This window comes from Bidens hawaiensis, unplaced genomic scaffold (assembly GCF_021521415.1).
Source record: "Bidens hawaiensis isolate Kalapana, Puna unplaced genomic scaffold, B.hawaiensis_p1.1 tig00050891_1, whole genome shotgun sequence".
In the NCBI taxonomy this organism is placed as follows: domain Eukaryota; kingdom Viridiplantae; phylum Streptophyta; class Magnoliopsida; order Asterales; family Asteraceae; genus Bidens; species Bidens hawaiensis.
Genome location: NW_027506180.1, coordinates 14,241 through 32,265, shown reverse-complemented (window position 1 = coordinate 32,265; position 18,025 = coordinate 14,241). Strand labels below are relative to the sequence as shown.

Genomic DNA, 18,025 nt, shown 5'->3' with positions numbered 1-18,025 from the left:
GAGCTGGAGCTTTCAAGATGAAACTGCTTTAGGGACACAAATGTTATCAAGAGTTCTTTTTTTCTGCACAAGAGCTCTTTTAAAAGATAAACAGGGATGACTATTAAACACCTTTCTAAAGAAACCAAATTTTGAACATGCTACGACGGAAGGGACGACTGCCTTCCAGATTAAAGAAAATAAACTTAATAAAAATAACAAAAGTATGAACCTTTAGTAAAATAGATGAAAATTATAATATAACATCCCAAGTTTTTAGTTAATGTTGTGCATAAGATGTTTAAAAACTCAAGTGATGTTTAAAAGATACTACTTGAAGGGTCAAGAACACATAATCTTTGACGAGCAAATTAAATTGAAAAGAATTTGGCGGTAAAGAGTTGTATCATGAATGCCAGAGTGGTTGATGATACAAAAGTGAAACTAGCAATTGAGCAGCCACATAGTTGTAATTAGGTGGCTGAATGAAGACATGATTAGGTCTCCATTGTCCACCATAACCTAGAGGTAAAGGTTGCTGGTTAGGGGGGAACCAAACGCGTGGAGGATTAGGCATGAAACTTCTGTGACTATATACGGACAATGACGATTCTTGTAGCTGTTGACCACCATATACAAAACTGTTCAGATTCGGGTTTTGGTTTGAATTTTGAAATGGGTTTTGGCTCGTGCTCGGGTCCTGGTTATGACGATCATTCAGATTCCTGTTCTGGTGTGCGTTAGGCTTCCGGTTTTGCAGTGCTTTCGGTTTCTGATTTTGCAGTGCGTTCGGGTTCAGGTTTTGGCCCGGGTTCGGATTCTGGTTTCGGTGTGCATTCAGGTCCTGGCTTTGGCGAGCGCTCGGTTTCCCAATTTGGCGATCGTTTAGGTTCCGGCTTTGGCGAGCGTTCGTTTTCCCGTTTTGGTGTGCGTTCGGGTCCGGGAGAGCATTTGGTTTCTTGTTTTCACGAGCGTTTAAGTTTCGGCTATGGCAAGTGTTCGGTTTCCCGTTTTGGTGAGCGTTCAGATTCTGACCTTGGCAAACGTTAAGGTTCTGACTTTGGTGTGCGTTTGATTTCCCATTTTGTTGTGCGTTTGGATTCGGGAGAGCTTTCGGTTTCTTGTTTTGGCGAGCATTTAAGTTCTGGATTTGGCGAGCATCCGGTTTCCGACTTTGGTGAGTAATTGTTTTCCCGTTTTGGCGTGCTTTCGGGTTCGGGCGAGCGTTCGGTTTGTTTTGACGTGCGTTCAGATTCTGCTTTTGGTGTGGGCTCAGGTTCGGGTTTGAGGTGGTACTCGAGATCAGGTCCGGGCTTGAGATAGTGCTTGATATCGGGTTAGGGTTTGAGGTGGTGCTCGAGATCAGGTTCAGGTTTGAGGTGGTGCTCGAGATCGGGTTTGGGTTTGAGGTGCTGCTTGATATCGGATTCAGGGTAGTGCTCGATATAAGGTTCGGGCTGGAGGTAGTGCTTGATATTGGATCCGAGCTTGGATTCACGTTATGGTTAATGCTCAGACTGGGATTTAGATTCATGTCCGGGTTTGGGAGAAAGGTCTGTTTTGAGTTTTGAGTTTTCATCTTTTGAACCTTCTTGTGAGGGCTGGCAGTTGCACCCTTCTTTGAAAACTTATGTTTAGCTACTTGTGTTGGCTGTTTACTTGAAGACGGTCCGTTATATGATACTTTTTGACGTTTCACACCTGATCAAAATCACATGCAAGGACAAATACAGATAAGGTATATGTTATAACAATCTATCAAAACTTCAAACCTATTCACTGCAAAGCAGCCGCTTTTTTATAGCATCATATATGCACGAAAACTGGCGATCATACCTTTATTTTTATTCAAAGCAATATCTGTCTTCTTCAATTTTCGTTTAAACGAAGAAGGCTTGTGTTGCTCTTCCAACATCTGCGATCTCATTGCTTCATTCTTCCAGGGCTAATAACCAAAACAAAAAAAGAAAACCATCAATATTCACCAACCAAAAAAATTAATATCAAATACACATTCAAAAAACTTAAAAATCCACATTTACCCATTAAAATAACTTACAACATGATAATTATACCATTTTCTTTCTCTTTGCAATATAAACTTTCATATCCCAATACACGTTTTAATAGAAGGATATAAATGTCATTAATTTGAATATGGGCATACTTAATAGCAGTCTTTACCTGTCTGAATGTCCCGAACTTGTAGAGATTGCGACTTCTCACTAACAAAGTGGAACGCCAAAAGTTTTCCATGTAGGGTATGGTCCACAACACTTTAATCTTGAAGTTGAAAAAAGGTAACATGATATAAGTTAGAATAGGACATGGTTATGCTAAAATCCCAGATAAGTAAACTTATTGATTTCCAACTAACCAGAAATCTATGTTTATCTCTTGCTTCACACTGGCGTACTTTAACTATCCTCCCAGCAACAGTTCTTTTCTTATCTGCATGTTTGCCTGCATGGTAGACTTGTTGTTTGAACAACACAATATCTCTTTCGCGTGCATCGCCTGCCAGTGAAGAAACGTTTTGCTTCAAAACATTAACGAACAAACTTATGAAGAGAAGTAAAGAAGTTTTACCTGTGCAGTTGATGGAAAATGATGATATGGGAAAATGTAATTTAGCTTTTTCATCTTTTGACCTGCAAAATCAGTGGATAAAAAGATTTAATATAAACTTCTTTTAGTCAACCTGGCCAGTTTAATAAACCGGGTGTGCCTAGGTTGACTCGTCTAACTCATTTAAAAAACGAATTGTGTTCGGGTTGTACTGATATAATTTACACGTTTAACCATTTACAACTTGATTACAACCCGTCTAAGGCACGTTTAACCCGTTTACAACTTGTCAGCTTTTTATTTACTTGCCACAAGTTTGATATGTTTGCATAAACGGGCTACACAGGTCGTGTGCTGGTTGCATGGTATTAAGTGCCTAGGCGTATCACTGTGTCCAGGTTAAAAGCTAATGCCGTTGACATGAATTATATTCAACTTTATCTCATCATTGTCATCACATCAAACCAAACCCATCAATATGACACAAATTCCACCCCAAATAAACATGTATCCTATATGCAACATTAGAAACGATCAGCCAAACAAATACCTGTCAACAGAAAGTTCAGAGTTGTGATCATGGTGATCGGGCGACTGAGAGGTCTGACTAGGTCCTTGTTCATTGCTGTGATGACTGCAACCCGAAGAACCAAAAGGTAGCAGATTATTAGGCAGCAAAGTTCTGTCGTTAGTAAACGGCAATGATGCTTCTTGTATGTGATGTTCAGAATGCATGGAACAGTTCGGTTCAGGGTGACAAGTCAGTTGTGTTGACCCTTTTAATTCCTCATTTTGAAATAGTACAGCCTGACTCTGAGTTGTATTCTTATTTGCATGGTTATGTTTACGTAGTCCAGTTAAATGTTTACTTTGAGATGGTACTCCATGGTATACCTTTCGACGTTTTGTACCTGATTTTGGTCAAAGGCAATACAATAAGAATCAGAATACCTCCCAGCTTACAATTGAACAAAACTAAATTTTGTCTATTTAAACTTGTGTTCTTGCAAATGTCAATAGTACCTTTATTGCCGCCAGAAGCAAATTCTGTTTCCCTCAGCTTTCGTTTACGCCTAGCTTCTTTCCCTCGCTTATGTTTTTCTTCAAGCACTTTTAATCTTTCTGCTTCATTCTCCCAAGGCTAAAACCAGTATAAAAATATAAATAATTTGATTCTAGAGAATCATCAGGGGTGCTCCCATAATCTTAACTTACCTGTCTATATGTCCCAAACCTGTAGAGATTGCAACCTTTTACTAGCAAAATGTAAAGTGGGTCAAGTTGTTTGCAACGTTTGCTCCACAACACTTCAACCTTCAAGAAGGAAAAAACATAACATAAATAAACTAGTACACTAAATAAGGTTTCCAACTCTAAATATCAGGCTAACCAAGAACGTGTGGTTCTGTGTTGTTGCACCATAACTTTCGTTAGCTATCCTTCCAGCAACAGTTCTTCTCCCAATTAATTTGCGTTGGCTATTGTACAAGTTTTGTTTGAACAACACAACATCTCCTCTGCATGCATCACCTGCAAGGGAAGAAACCTTTTGCTTAAAAGCATCGACGGGCAAAGTATTTAATGTAAGCCATTAATAATTTATATCAGTTAATATTTTTACAAAATAGCTTCCTGCAGTCCCCATTTTTGACCTAAATGTGCATGCAAAGGCGCATTAAGGCTGTGAGGCAATTTCTAGATCGCATCGCACTTCAGGCACCTTTTTTACAACTAAAGTATATAAAGACAAAAGGAGAAAAGAAAGAAATATTACCGGTGCAGTTGATGGAAAATGATGATCTTGGATAAAGTGATTCGCCCCCTACATCTTTTAACCTGGAATTTCAAAGGATTGAAAAAAAGCTGTGTCTAATCACTAATGTTTAAGATTAAAAATTCTACAAGCACTGTGTAACAATTCATGGCTACATATGTGTTTATATATGATATATAATTATATAAAGTTTAGAAAAAGCGGATCCAATGAACTAAACTCACAGCTGCTTCAATTATGTAACTGAAAAGTTATTTATTGATAATATTTTAGCTTGTTAATTTTCCAACACTAAAAGACAAACAATTAAAATAAGATTAATACAAACAAACACACCCAGTAAATCCCACTCATAGCAAGCTATTTGTAGGGTCTACGAAGGGTGTGATAAGGGCAAACCTTTCCTCTATCCCAAGGAATAGAGAGGCCGTTCCCGCTAAGACCCAGGGCTTTAAAAACATATTTTACATGTAGGTAGTAATGAAATCAAATAACATAAATGTGGCTAGGAAAACCAAAACCTAGTAAGAGACGATATACAGTTACTAGGGATATAAACAGTAAACTACCTCTAACATAAAACGGTATGTAAAACTATAGTGACACCAGAGAAAAAATCAAATAATCTAGCAACGGTAGTCCTGGCCCTCTTAAAAGTATGTATACACCCCCTAAAAAGATCTAAACCGAAATCACGCTAGAGCAAAAGGCAATATAAAAAATATATAGGTAAAGCTAGTGCCTTCAGACCCAATTAAGCCTAAACACCTTCTAAACTCCTAATAGTCCCTAAACTTAATCCAACGTCTCCGAGAGTTCCTATCCCAGATCATGTCCTCAAAGAGATGCAAGGCTTCCAAATCTTGTCTAATCTGTTCATCCCATGTCAGTTTCAGTCTGCCTTTGCCCCCCCCCCCCCCCAATGTGATGGTTTCCACTCTTCTAACCGTGGCAACCATGGCTCCTCGTTGCCCAAACCATCTTAGTCTTCCCTCCCTTATCTTAATTGCGATACATGCCACACCTAAGTTTTCCCGTAAAACTTCATTTGCTATTTGATCCATCCTTGAGTGCCGACACCTCACAAAATATGTATGTACAACCAAAGAAGCTTTATGTAAAACACAGAGAAGCCTTACTCTCATTACTGCACATGTACCTCTATTCATTAAGTACAACTAGTCTATGCAAGATTTTAAAAGAAATCAGGCCATATAATTAGATTAGTAGTGTTATTAGAGGAAGTCTATTAATTTTGGTGTGCTAAAACCTACTCCCCTCATCTCCCAGCTCCGCCTCATGGAAATGTTGCGCATCACCATCCCATGTGTGTTTACCCCACCACATCAGTAAAACATCATTTTAAACCAAAGGATCTACATTTAAATGCCAAAGCATATTTATCTCGCCTTACAAATGTATTTGTTTATCAAAAGAGAAATTGCAAAACCAAATCAAAGATGCATTCTTTTATCACTTATTTAGAAATGTCACTCACTTTAGAGACAGAATAACTGATCAGCATCTTCCAAAAGATCAACCAGCAATCAGAGAGGTTATGAAAATTCAACATATAAGACCGTAACAACTATTTGCAAAAAGATTCCAGTATTTCATCATAAAATCAATATCAAAAAATTTATCAGGGAAAACTAAGAAAAGCAGTTCTAGCATCAAAACTCAAAAATATCAAGCAGATCAAAGAGTGACCAATAAATTTCAAGACAGAAAAGTTAACAAACATTAAAATTAAAAAAATAATAATAACTAGGACCACAAAAGATATTATTTGCACAGCAGTGCAACTAGTATATGATAGCAATTGATAACTAAAAAGAAATACACAATTTAATTATTATCAACAATCATATAAGCTATGGGTACAAACAACGACACAAGAAACAAAAAGAATAAAAGCTAATCAAGAAAAAACTAAAAGTGACTATCCAAAAACAGAAAAACAAACATAACAGATAAGAAAACATATGAAAGCAAATGCACTACAAAAAAAAACAAAAAACAGAAAGAAAAAATAATTTAAAAATAAAATATAAGCTAAACAATAGAAAAACTAAAAACAAAAAACAAAGGCACTCTGCACTATGCAAAAGCAGAATGCAGACTATTTATTTGTGTGGCCAAAGAATCAAACACGTATTTCAACATCTGGTACCAGAAGGCAACACTAACTGTGCCCTACGAATTTCTACAGAAAGCGCTTCATGGGATTACTATGCGTCACCATAGTTGAGGTATTTTCTTGGCAACTTGACCACTTCATGCATGAGGCGTGCCTTTTAAAGCCATGCAACATCCAAATATTCAATGCTCTAATTAGAAACAGGACAAAGAAGTGAACAGTATCTTTAAGAAAATCAACTGAAAATGAAGGGAGTTAAGAGAATTCAACATATACGATCATAACGACTATTTGCAAAAGGTTCTATATTTTGTCAAATAAAATCAGTATTAAAAAGCTTTACAAAAATGAAACCCATATGAAGAAACACTAACCGGACCCCGGGCAGATTACGGATAACCTGGGGGTTAGATAGATGTTTCCCACGAGGGGTTAGACCCAGAAAAGATGGTTCTTCTGATAACCTGCAAAACAGACACCGTGAGCTTGTCACTGAGAAGGGGGGGGGGTTCCTCCTTGTGACCACCCTCCGGCGTGAGAATCAGACTAGATTGCTCTTTAAATATAAATGTATATTAAGAGATTGCTAAAGCAGATATCAGGTATAATATGATGATAATATGATAAGATGAGATGATCATACCATTTGGGGTATTTATAGCCGAAGGTAGGTTTCCAAGGAGGTGTGGCCGGCTGAATAGTATTCCTGTTCTACCAACTGTGGCCTACGCACGTGCCCTGCTGGTAGTTGGTGGGTAGGCAGCGGCTGACAGTGACCAAGCCTGCTGTGTACTATTCCTTTTCCACCAACTGCCGGCTATGCACGTGGTATGACAGGAGTTGGTGAGTAGGCAGCGGCTAATAGTGACATACAGTACAAGAGCATGCTGCTCGCCATACTGTTGTCAATAAGCTGTCGTATCTTTAGTCAGATCTTTTGCCCATACCTCGTCAGGTACAGTACAAAAGATCTTCCCGTATCGTACGGACTGGCTTTTGGGCGGGAGTATTCCCCCTCCCGCCTTTGTGCGGGATTGTTCCCGGCTTTGCTCATTCCTTCAGGTGACACTGAGTGATTGAGAGCTAAGTGCCTTGTGCGTGTAGCCTTGCTGCGCGGGTGGCCTTCCCTGATGGCTTGTATCCGCAGCTGCGGTAACAGGCAGAGTACTTCACCATTGGGAGGCATTTCCTGCGGGAACCGCTTGCGTACTGCGCGTAAGGACGTCACGTCTCTGAGCATGGTGGGTCCTGCGGATCCAGTTGGTTTCTGCACAGACGTCCGTCTTCAAGGTGAGTCTTGCGGGTCCAACTGGGCTCTGCTGGGACCTACCTCTTCAAGTCCCCCCAGTCCAATGTTCTTCTCATGAATGTTTAATAAAGTGAGGTGAACTTTTGGACTTAAGCAAAGGGTTTTGAAAAGGGTTTAGTTTTAAGGTTTTCCATGGGGATTCTTCCCGCGGAAGTCCTTGTCACTTGCAGAAATTCCCGACTTTCCTGCTTGATCTTTGGGTATGATGCGGGTAGGTCTGTAACCTCCTCGCAAGTCAGGAGCGTTGAGTCCCACTTGTGTGGATTCTCCATGAGGTTTTGTGGATTCTTCATGAGGTTTTGGTAGTTTTGAACATAGTGATCAATTATGTTAAAACCACCAATTCCATCCTGGAGCTTCAAACAATGTAGTTCTCGACGTTCCCGCTATGCGGGGATGTTATTTCCGTTTCCGCAAGCATTGCCCAGGAGATCCTTCTTGGTTTCAATTCCCTGCGGAGCGCTAGGTATGTGAAGGGTTTTGCCTTGACACTGTACCCGCGCTCGTCTTATGGTTACTTTACTTCCAAGGTATTCCTGGCGTCAATTCCCTGCGGGTGCTAGGTATGTGAAGGGTTTTGCCTTAACACTGTACCCGCACCCGTCTTATGGTTACTTGGTTGCCAAGGTATTCCTGGCGTCAATTCCCTGCGGGTGCTAAGTATGTGAAGGGTTTTGCCTTAACACTGTACCCGCACCCGTCTTATAGTTACTTGGTTGCCGAGATATTCTTGGCTTCAATTCCCTGCAGGTGCTAAGTATGTGAAGGGTTTTGCCTTAACACTGTACCCGCACCCGTCTTATGGTTACTTGTTTGCCAAGGTAAGGGGTATTTTCCCGCTTACTTTTGAATCTTTTTGAATTTTGAAATTCGAAGAGTTGGTGAAAGGATAAGAACAGTCCAAACCTCTGAAACGTCGTGCGACGGTTTCTTCTGACTGTGTCAGGAAGTGCAGGAAGTTATGGTGACGTGACAGTACATGGTCATTCCAGACGCTTTTTCAGGCGCGTGGGCGCGATTTTTCGGGCGCGTGGCCGCGAAATTAATGGTACGCGTCCTTTCAACAGCTGTTGCCAGCTTGCTTTTTGCCACGTGTCATAGTTTCATTGCACCTTCAATTTCTCTCTCTTCCGCATTAAATTCATCGCATTAATTGCGATTAGTATATAAAGGGGGAGAGGGTTCTTTGTAATCCACACTTTCACTTTTCTCTTCATCTTCAAAACGATTTCCGGCGAATACTCACCTTTCAGTCGAGCATTCTCTTGAAATCGTTTTCTTCTTTCATCTGCAAGATGTCTTCTCGTGATCTCGAATCTACAGCCCAGGAGGCTGGGGTGTTCGCCGATGACAAGAGTACTGCTAGCGAGTGCCAGTGTGCTCTGCCTGTCGATCTGTATCAGTACATCGTCAGGAAGTTCATGCTCGAGTCTCTCGAGCCTGAGTTTCCTGAACCCCATCAGACGGTGTATGATGTCCCCAGAGGCAAGATCGGGGTATATGCTGCATTCTTTGTTTATGGGAATCTTAGGTTCCCATTGACAAAGTTTGTTTACCGTGTCCTTGAGAGGCACGGTGTGCACCTGACCGAGGTGCACCCGATGGCGATCGCCAAGATTCGGCACTTCGAGTGGGTGTGCCGGATTCTGGGCATTGAGCCCTATGTTGACCGCCTGATGACCTTCTACTCCTGGAGGTGCATCCAGGGGTGGTATACGCTGATAACCCGGATTAAGGGTTTGAAGATTAGCGCAACCGAGCGCAGTCTTCGCTCATGGAAGCCGGAGTTCTTCTACATCTCCGCTCGCGCCATCCCCCTTGCCATGAAATTCAAGAATGGGCAAGCACTTCCCAGCCTTCACGCCTCCAACTACCAGAGGCGGAATGGTTCTCGAAGATATCCCGAGTCCAATCTCCGGTTTGCCGGTTTGCGGAGTCCGGGATGGTGATGCTCGGGATGAGCCGGGTGTGGAAGGATGCGGATGCGCAAAAGATCCCAATCGTCCTTGAATACGGTTCGAACTCTGTTCCTTACGGTATGCTCTGTTTCTTTTTGTTGATTTAGAATCTCTTCTAACTGCTTTTCTTTTATTTCAGAGGGGAACGACTTGCAGTCGCTCCTGTATCCGCGGGAGGCTGACAGTCCCGCTCGGATGGGTACTCGCGCTCTAGACGAGAACGAGTTGCCCATCCTAGAACAAACGGCGGATCGGTTCGTGGAGGTCTACCCGCTAGGCCACGAGATCCTGAGCGCCAGGCGGCCAGGTAAGGCGCTATTCAACCCTCGACCCCTCAATGTTGAAACCTCTGCTGGAATTCCTCTAATCTTATGTTCTGATGAGGAATCCGCAGATGGTCCTCCGTTGGTGCGGAAGAAGAAGGCTGCCGGCGGGAAGGGGAAGGAGAAGGTGGCCTCCACTGCCAATCCGGTGCCTCGGTCTGACTCAGAGGCCGAGAGCGAGGAGGTGGCGGGGAACCCCGGTGGTGATAAGACCACCGCTCCGGAGGCTGCGACTGTCACCTCCGGAGAGCCCCGGACTACGACGGTGAGCGGCGCAAAGAGGCTGGCTGCATCGGGTTCGTCCCCGCCTGTCCGCACTTTTAGGCTCAAGAAAACCCGTAAGTACAAACTTCCTTTATCTTTAACTTCATAGCTTTCCATCATTAATACTTATCTTCTTTGTGCAGGCGTGGATGTTGACGCATCCCAGGGTGGAGCGCAGAGGAGTACCCCTCCGCCCATGACGGTAGGCTTGGTCAGCCTACCTGAGGCGACGACCCAGGCGGCTGCGCCTGCGCCTGCTTCCGCTGGTTCAGTTGCTCACTCCGTTGAGCCGACTGTTCCAGCTGTGATGACGTCACCGCCGGCTGTCAGTGCCATTTTTACCGCATCTTTCACTGAGCCGGCGGTTACTTTTGCTGCGGATTCCGCAGCGGCGACCGCGGCGGCTGTTACCATGCCTCCTCCGTCATCGGCAACGACGGCCGATCCTTCAGGTATGCATGGGGCTTATCGCCAACCTCTGCCTCCTTCCCATCTGCCTGACCTCTTGGATGGATTTCCCTTGGGTTCAGGTGATGGGTTCGGCGGCTATCGGCCTGTTGTTGACCCTACAGGTGCGTAGGGTTCTTTTGGCCCTTTTCATATATTTTTTTATCATCTTTTCCTAACTGCTTTTTGTTTTTTGCAGTGTCGGATTCCAATGAAGTGTATGTTCCACGATGGAACATCCGCCGAGGAACAACCCTTCGCACACCTGTGGAGTGCGTGGAGTGGGCTCGTCACGCTGCTCCCAGTGGTGCGTTGGGGGAAGCCATGGCTAGCTACCAGGAGGGTAGGCTAACCAATGAGCTTCGGGTTCTCCTGGCCCGGATGCAGCCGCGCGTCGAGCTGCTTTGTCGTGAAAACGACAAGTTGAAAGCAGCTCGCATTAAAGAAGTAGCTCAGGCGCGGGCTGTCCGGGAGGAGAATAGGAGGCTCTCCGCGGCTGCTGCGGAGAAGGAGAAGGCCTTCAAGGCTCTCGAGATTGAAGTTCAGGCCCGGCTCGAGGCCCGTTTCAAGGCTGCCCAAGCTGTTAACGAACAGCTTCGGCTGGCTAAGGAAACTGCAAGGAACGCATCCGAGAGGGCCACCAAGGCTGAAGCTGTTGCTGAGCCTCTACGCATGGAGAATGAAGAGCTTAAAGCCAAATTAGAGGCTCTCCAGCAGGCTCATGATGCCTTGGCGATGGAAGACGCCAAAAAGCTCCAAGAGATCTTGGACCAGATGGGGGTGCTTGACCACACTGAGCGGAAGCTAAAGGGCGTCGAAGAGGCTGCGGCTAAAGAAGTGTTGCTTGCCAACCTCAACAAGAGTGAAGCCGAACGCGCCCGTAACGAAGCTCAAGCTGCCCTCCAGGAGGCTCTGGTTGCCAAGGAATGGCTTCTTCGAGAAGCGTTGTCTCAGGTATGCTTTTTATGTCTTTACGCTTTTCTTTGTAAATAGAAAAGGTTCTGATACTTGTATTTTTTCTTGTAGGTTGTGCATCGGGTCTTTGCTGATACGTCTTATGACGATGCTATGAGCGCAGCCCTCAACGCTTCTCACGAGGATGGGGAAAAGGCCGGCTTCCTGCTTGGTCTAGGGTTCGTTGAGAAAGGCATCCCGCCTTCCAACTTCCCTTTGTATAATGTTGATACTGAAGCTGTTTATGACCAAGCAGTGAATCAATATGCCGCCTTCCCGCATCCGGTGGTGGAGAAGGTAAACGAAGTTGCTGCTGCTGATGATGGGCTAGCTATCCTTAAAGCTTTCCTTGAACTGCCACGCTCTACTGATGGTGCTGGTCCAAGTGGAAGTGGCCCTGAAGCTTGATCCTGAAGATCCCTTCCCACTGCTAGGATAGATTTAGCTTGTATAGATTTATATTCTTGTAGGCGGGTAGTTACCCGGCCATTCTTGTAATGAATATTATGAAATATAAATCTTTGTGCGGGTAAGACCGCTACTTTCACTGGATTCCTTGCTTTATAAACGTTATATGACTTGCATACTTTAGTTTAAATTAGCAATTTTCCAAGTGTTTAGAATAAGTTAACCTTTGAACGTGGTAGATAATAGGTTGAAGTTTTGCTTCCTCTTTCGTGATTGTGCGGGTAGGACCGTCACTTGCACTTAGTAGGATGGCTAAACTTTACCATCTGACCTGCGTGGAGGTTTTCCTCATCTTTTTTGAAATTTCTAAGTGTTTAGGATAAGTTAACCTTTGAACGTGGTAGATAATAGGTTGAAGTTTTGCTTCCTCTTTCGTGATTGTGCGGGTAGGACCGTCACTTGCACCTAGTAGGATGGCTAAACTTTACCTATATCTGACCTGCGTGTAGGTTTTCCTCATCCTTTTGTTAGAAATTCTCTGTTTTGAATAAGTTAACCGTTCGACGCGCGGTTGTCAATAGGTTCGGTTTCCTCTCATGATTTGTGCGGTTAGGACCGGCACCTTCATTTAGTTGACCAAAGTTTACCTATGACTGACCTGCGTGAAGGTTTGCCGTTTTTTGGGTTTATGCGGGTTTTGCCGCCTTCCCCACGCAACGACTTTCCACGTAATTATGCGGTGAAAACCGGCATATTAGTGTTGAATAAATTAACCGTTCGACGCGCGGTTGTTAATAGGTTAGTGTTCAGTTTCCTCTATCATGATTAATGCGGATAGACCGGCACTTTCATTTAGTGGGATGACTGAACTTTACCCTTCAACTGACCTGCGTGAAGGTTTGTCGTTTTTTGGGTTTATGCGGGTTTTGCCGCCTTCCCCATGCAACGACTTTCCACGTAATTATGCGGTGAAAACCGGCATATTAGTGTTGAATAAATTAACCGTTCGACGCGCGGTTGTTAATAGGTTAGTGTTCAGTTTCCTCTATCATGATTCATGCGGATAGACCGCACTTTCATTTAGTGGGATGACTGAACTTTACCCTTCAACTGACCTGCGTGAAGGTTTGCCGTTTTTGGGTTTATGCGGGTTTTGCCGCCCTCCCCACGCAACGACTTTCCACGTAATTATGCGGTGAAAACCGGCATATTAGTGTTGAATAAATTAACCGTTCGACGCGCGGTTGTTAATAGGTTAGTGTTCAGTTTCCTCTATCATGATTCATGCGGATAGACCGGCACTTTCATTTAGTGGGATGACTGAACTTTACCCTTCAACTGACCTGCGTGAAGGTTTGCCGTTTTTTGGGTTTATGCGGGTTTTGCCGCCTTCCCCACGCAACGACTTTCCACGTAATTATGCGGTGAAAACCGGCATATCCGTGTTGAATAAATTAACCGTTCGACGCGCGGTTGTTAATAGGTTAGTGTTCAGTTTCCTCTATCATGATTCATGCGGATAGACCGGCACTTTCATTTAGTGGGATGACTGAACTTTTCCCTTTAACTGACCTGCGTGAAGGTTTGTCGTTTTTTGGGTTTATGCGGGTTTTGCCGCCTTCCCCATGCAACGACTTTCACACTTATGTATGCGGTGAAGACCGGCATCAGTGTTGATAGTTCATAAAGTATAAATGTAAAATCATCAGCGTCGATGTTCTAAGGAGAATCATTTCCATTAGAAGTGGCTCTGGGCCTTTTTTTTACAAATTTGGAATTGATCTACATGCAAACTGTGTAATTGAGCTCCCTTCCATGTTGTTGGGATGGGAGTGCCATCGAGCCGATATGCACCTGGTTCGGGATCTCGTTGTTTGCGCAGTATGTAGTCTCCAACATTGAAGCTGCAATTTTATTCGTGTTTTCCCCAAGTGGGGTTCTACACGCATCAGCCTGCTCAGCGTTCATTGCGCCACGAGGTGCGCGAGCGTCCCATCTCTGACAAATGCTTTGACCATGTCCTTCACGTCTATGCATTCTTCAGTGTTGTGGCCTTTTGTCCTGTGAAAGTCACAGTATTTGCTCCGATCAGCATTGTGACGATGTCGGATTATTGGAGGCTTTGGCCATGGGAGCTCCTCAGTGGCGAATATCTCGGTGACGCTTTTGGTGAGTGGCGTCCATCTGGAGTTCTGGTTTGACTGTACGGTATCCCTTCCGCCTAACCGATGTTGCAAGCCGGATGAGGTGTCAAAGTTTACCCTTGACTGCCAAATGCCTAGCTTCCGCTTTTTGTTTAATCGGGCGGTAAGGACGTTGTCTTCTCTTGTCTTCTGGGTGTAGAGGTTTGTGCTCTGGGGGGAGATCTCTACCCAGTTGCTTCTCAGTTTCCGCAAAGCGTTTAGCTGCTGTCATGATGGCATCCCATGTGGATGGCATGCCATCTTTACCCGTTAAGGTGCGGATGAGCTCTGGGTCGTTCGCGCCCTGAATAAAAGCAGCGCGAACAAGATCTTCGCTAATGTTACCCAGACTTAGCTTCTTTGAGTTGAAGCGAGTGATGAAGTCTGGCAAAGATTCATCTTCCTCTCGAATGCATTTGAGGATTGTCCATTGCTCCTCGGTATACTTTCTTTGCTGGCTGAAGTGTTGGCTAAACTTCTGTTGGAAGTCTGCCCAGTCGTAGATGTGGTTGACCGGTAGACGATCGAACCACGCTCTAGCTGGCCCAACAAGCGTCATTTGGAACATGTAACACCACGTAGGTTCCGTCCAATTGCTGACGGTTGCCCCCGCTATGAATCTGTTCAAATGATCGTCTGGGTCAGATATACCATCATATGTGCCTATGTTGGACATTTGTTTGGCACTATTTGGGGCAATTGCTTCCGCAATGTCCCTTGCAAATTTGGACGTTCCCGCATTTGCAACAGTTGGTCTAAATGTTTTCGAGAAGTCACGTGGACTTCCACCTGTGTTTTTTGGTTTGAAGGCTTCTCCAAAACGCCTTCTCGGTTGGGAGTCCGTTTCCTTACGCTTCCCTTTTGCCCTATGGCGAGGGTTCACGTCGGTGTCGGATTCCTCCGAGTATTCGTCCAAGTATTCTTCGAATTCGTCAGCCTGTTGGACGGAACGCAAGCGTTCGTCCAACTCAGCTTGGAATTCCTTCTGACGTGCCTCCGCCCATGCCTTAACTTCATCGAGTGTTTGGCGGGGGAGCCTTGTTCGTTTCTCTAACTGGGTATCGGTGAATCCCAGCGAGCGATTATTTACTGCACTTGCCCCAGCTTGGGTAACTGGGGTAGTGTTAGTAAAATTTACTTCACTTGCCCCGGCTTGGGTAACCGGGGTAGTGTTTGTAAAGACTGTGTAGCCGGTATTCCCCCAGTAGCTGGGGTTGTGGTTACCGAAGTTTCTTTAACCATCTTTCCAGAAGTTTGAAAAAACTGAAAAGAAATGAAGTTCTAGCCTTTTCCCACGGATGGCGCCAATGAAGAAAATGTCAACTCCATCTATAAATAGAACAATAAGTGCCCAATATAATTCAGGATAGAAGATCAATAAACAGTAGAATTAAAACAATTTGAAATTTTGGTTAACAAAAGAAACTATTCGTGAACATGTGCACTGCAACTGATAACTAACCTCCCATGCTCTTATCAGAAACAAAGCAAAGAAGTGCTCGGCATCTTTCAGATAATCAGCTAGCATCCAAGGGAGTTGTGAGGTTCCAGTATTATTATCATAAGAATCAGTGGTTAAGTTTTATCAAAGAGAACTTATAAAAACACCATAGCATAAAAAAATGTCAACTCTTGTTACGAGTAGAACAAAAAGTGCCCAATATCTCTCAAGATAGCAGAGTTAATATGCAGTGGAACTATAATAAATTGATGTAAAAAACGACGAACAAATAAGTGCAATAGTTTATGACAGCGGCTGATAACTAACCTCTCATGTTCTTTTATTCTCTGTATGCACTCTTCCTTGGTCCCAGATACCCTCATTCCATGCTTCAGCAAGTACATTTTACACTCATTATGACTTAGCGCATGTAAATCACTACCTCCTGAAAAGCTAGAATGGTGTCAACAAATGTTTTGTGCCCTAGAAATGCACTTCTGTGTCTTTCTTATGGTTTCTCTTTGCTTCTCTCAGAAGCATTGTTCTTAAATAGGAGTCAAACTCAGACACAAAAGAAGAAAAAAGGAATGAAGGAGAAAAAGAATGCAAGGTATATAGAAAAGATACTTGTCTTCTCTCTTTTTCTTTTCTAATCCTTACAAAAGTGAGAGGCTTACCAAACAGATCAGGCATAATTCGTGTCGGTAACAGAATGAGCATTACCTAAAGACCGCTCTCTTTGACTTAATCAACTAAAACGAACCTTCATATCTTACGAAGATGCAATCTACATGGACTGGATACGGTTACGGCGACTATCCAGCAAATAAAGAATTTCAAGTATCCAACTAATCCTTGGATCGGGTCAAACGGTTTACAAATCCTATAAAAGCTACTTCCACACACCACCAAGCCTATATGCTCTAAAGCTTTTATTTAGAAGTGCACAAACTGGTTTAAAACCCTAAACTGGTCCGGTTTGGTCAACAAAAGTCAAAACCATTCGGTTCAGGTTGAAACCGGTTTCTTGATCATGTTGGTCGGGTTTTAGCCGGTTTCGGTTCAGTTAACAGTTTGGAACCGGTTTCAGTGGAGAGAATTAAAAAACGGTTTCTACATCACTGATTCGGTTTCGATTTGGTTAACCGGTATTTTCGGCCACCTCTACTTTAATTTGTTCAATCCTCTCCTTTGAATATGCAATCTAATCTAAAAGAACAAACCGCCTAGTTACCCTATGTCTCTATCTCTTCATCATGTTAATGCAGTTACCGAATTTGTTTAAAACACTATAGCCTATAACACTCTTGAAGATGTAATGTAATTATTAATAAATCAAAAAGCAACTCATAAATATCAAATTGAGCAGTAGTCTCAGTAATAATGCTAATCTACAACTAAATGAATTCAACAACAACAACAATAATAACAATAATAATAATAATAAGTAATTAATAAAACAAAATCAATGAGTGATCATCCAGACCTTGATTAGAAGGATCTGATCCGTGGTTGCAATTATTATCAATACATGCATCCTCCTCTTCCTTATCCAATTCGTTAATTTCAACATCTTGTTCCGATATGAATCCTTCATCCTCCAGGTTTCTTTCGCCAGAAAATTCGTCGTCGGAAGATATTATTAAAACTACGTCAGGCTCCCTCACAAAGCCTCCTTCGCCGTCGCTGCTGTCGTCGTCAGAAGATATTATGACTACGTCCGGCTTCACAACCGCCATCGCAATCCACAGCTACACGATGATGATTTCGTACCAATTACGAAAACCACAAATATTATTATTATAATGGTTTAATTTAGTGGTGGGGCCGCCAGCGAATATATGTTATATAGTCTGCTGTTTTAAGTCCGCAATGGCCCTCCTGGGCCGTGAAATCTAATTATTATAATAAATGGTTTAGAAACCTTGAATTACACGTTATAAGTATGGTTCTAGCTTATTACTTCTTAAAAATTATAATAAAATAAGATAAGTTTAGATTACATCGAAACAGAAGGCAAGCGGACAATAAGCTGCGTCGCTACCCCTTTTTGAATCGCAAAACCCAATCTTTTAAAAACTATATTTGCTGATCTTGGAGTCATAACATTACTATGCATGACCCGCTGAACACGAGTAAGTAGCTCCACAACTTCAAGCGCGAGGAAACCAAAAGTGTCAAAAGCAAAAGGAATAAATACATGTTGGTTGTCAAGACACGCCTTTTTATGTTTTGCCACCTTACCTGAAGCAGCTTTTAATGCGGCTTGACCGACTG

At 43.2% G+C, this 18,025-nt stretch overlaps 1 protein-coding gene across 1 annotated transcript; it reads right to left on the bottom strand.

Annotated features, from left to right (window-relative positions):
* Positions 1-385: 385 nt before the first annotated feature.
* Positions 386-17,487, bottom strand: LOC143616989 (uncharacterized). Its single transcript, XM_077089670.1, has 12 exons — positions 17,235-17,487; positions 16,076-16,193; positions 4,322-4,383; positions 3,938-4,077; positions 3,763-3,861; positions 3,571-3,688; positions 3,098-3,458; positions 2,569-2,630; positions 2,357-2,496; positions 2,164-2,262; positions 1,816-1,924; positions 386-1,680 (listed from the first exon to the last, which is right to left on the bottom strand). Exons 1-12 carry the CDS (start codon positions 17,485-17,487, stop codon positions 386-388), a joined length of 2,856 nt encoding a protein of 951 aa, XP_076945785.1.
* Between the last annotated feature and the right edge of the window lie 538 nt (positions 17,488-18,025).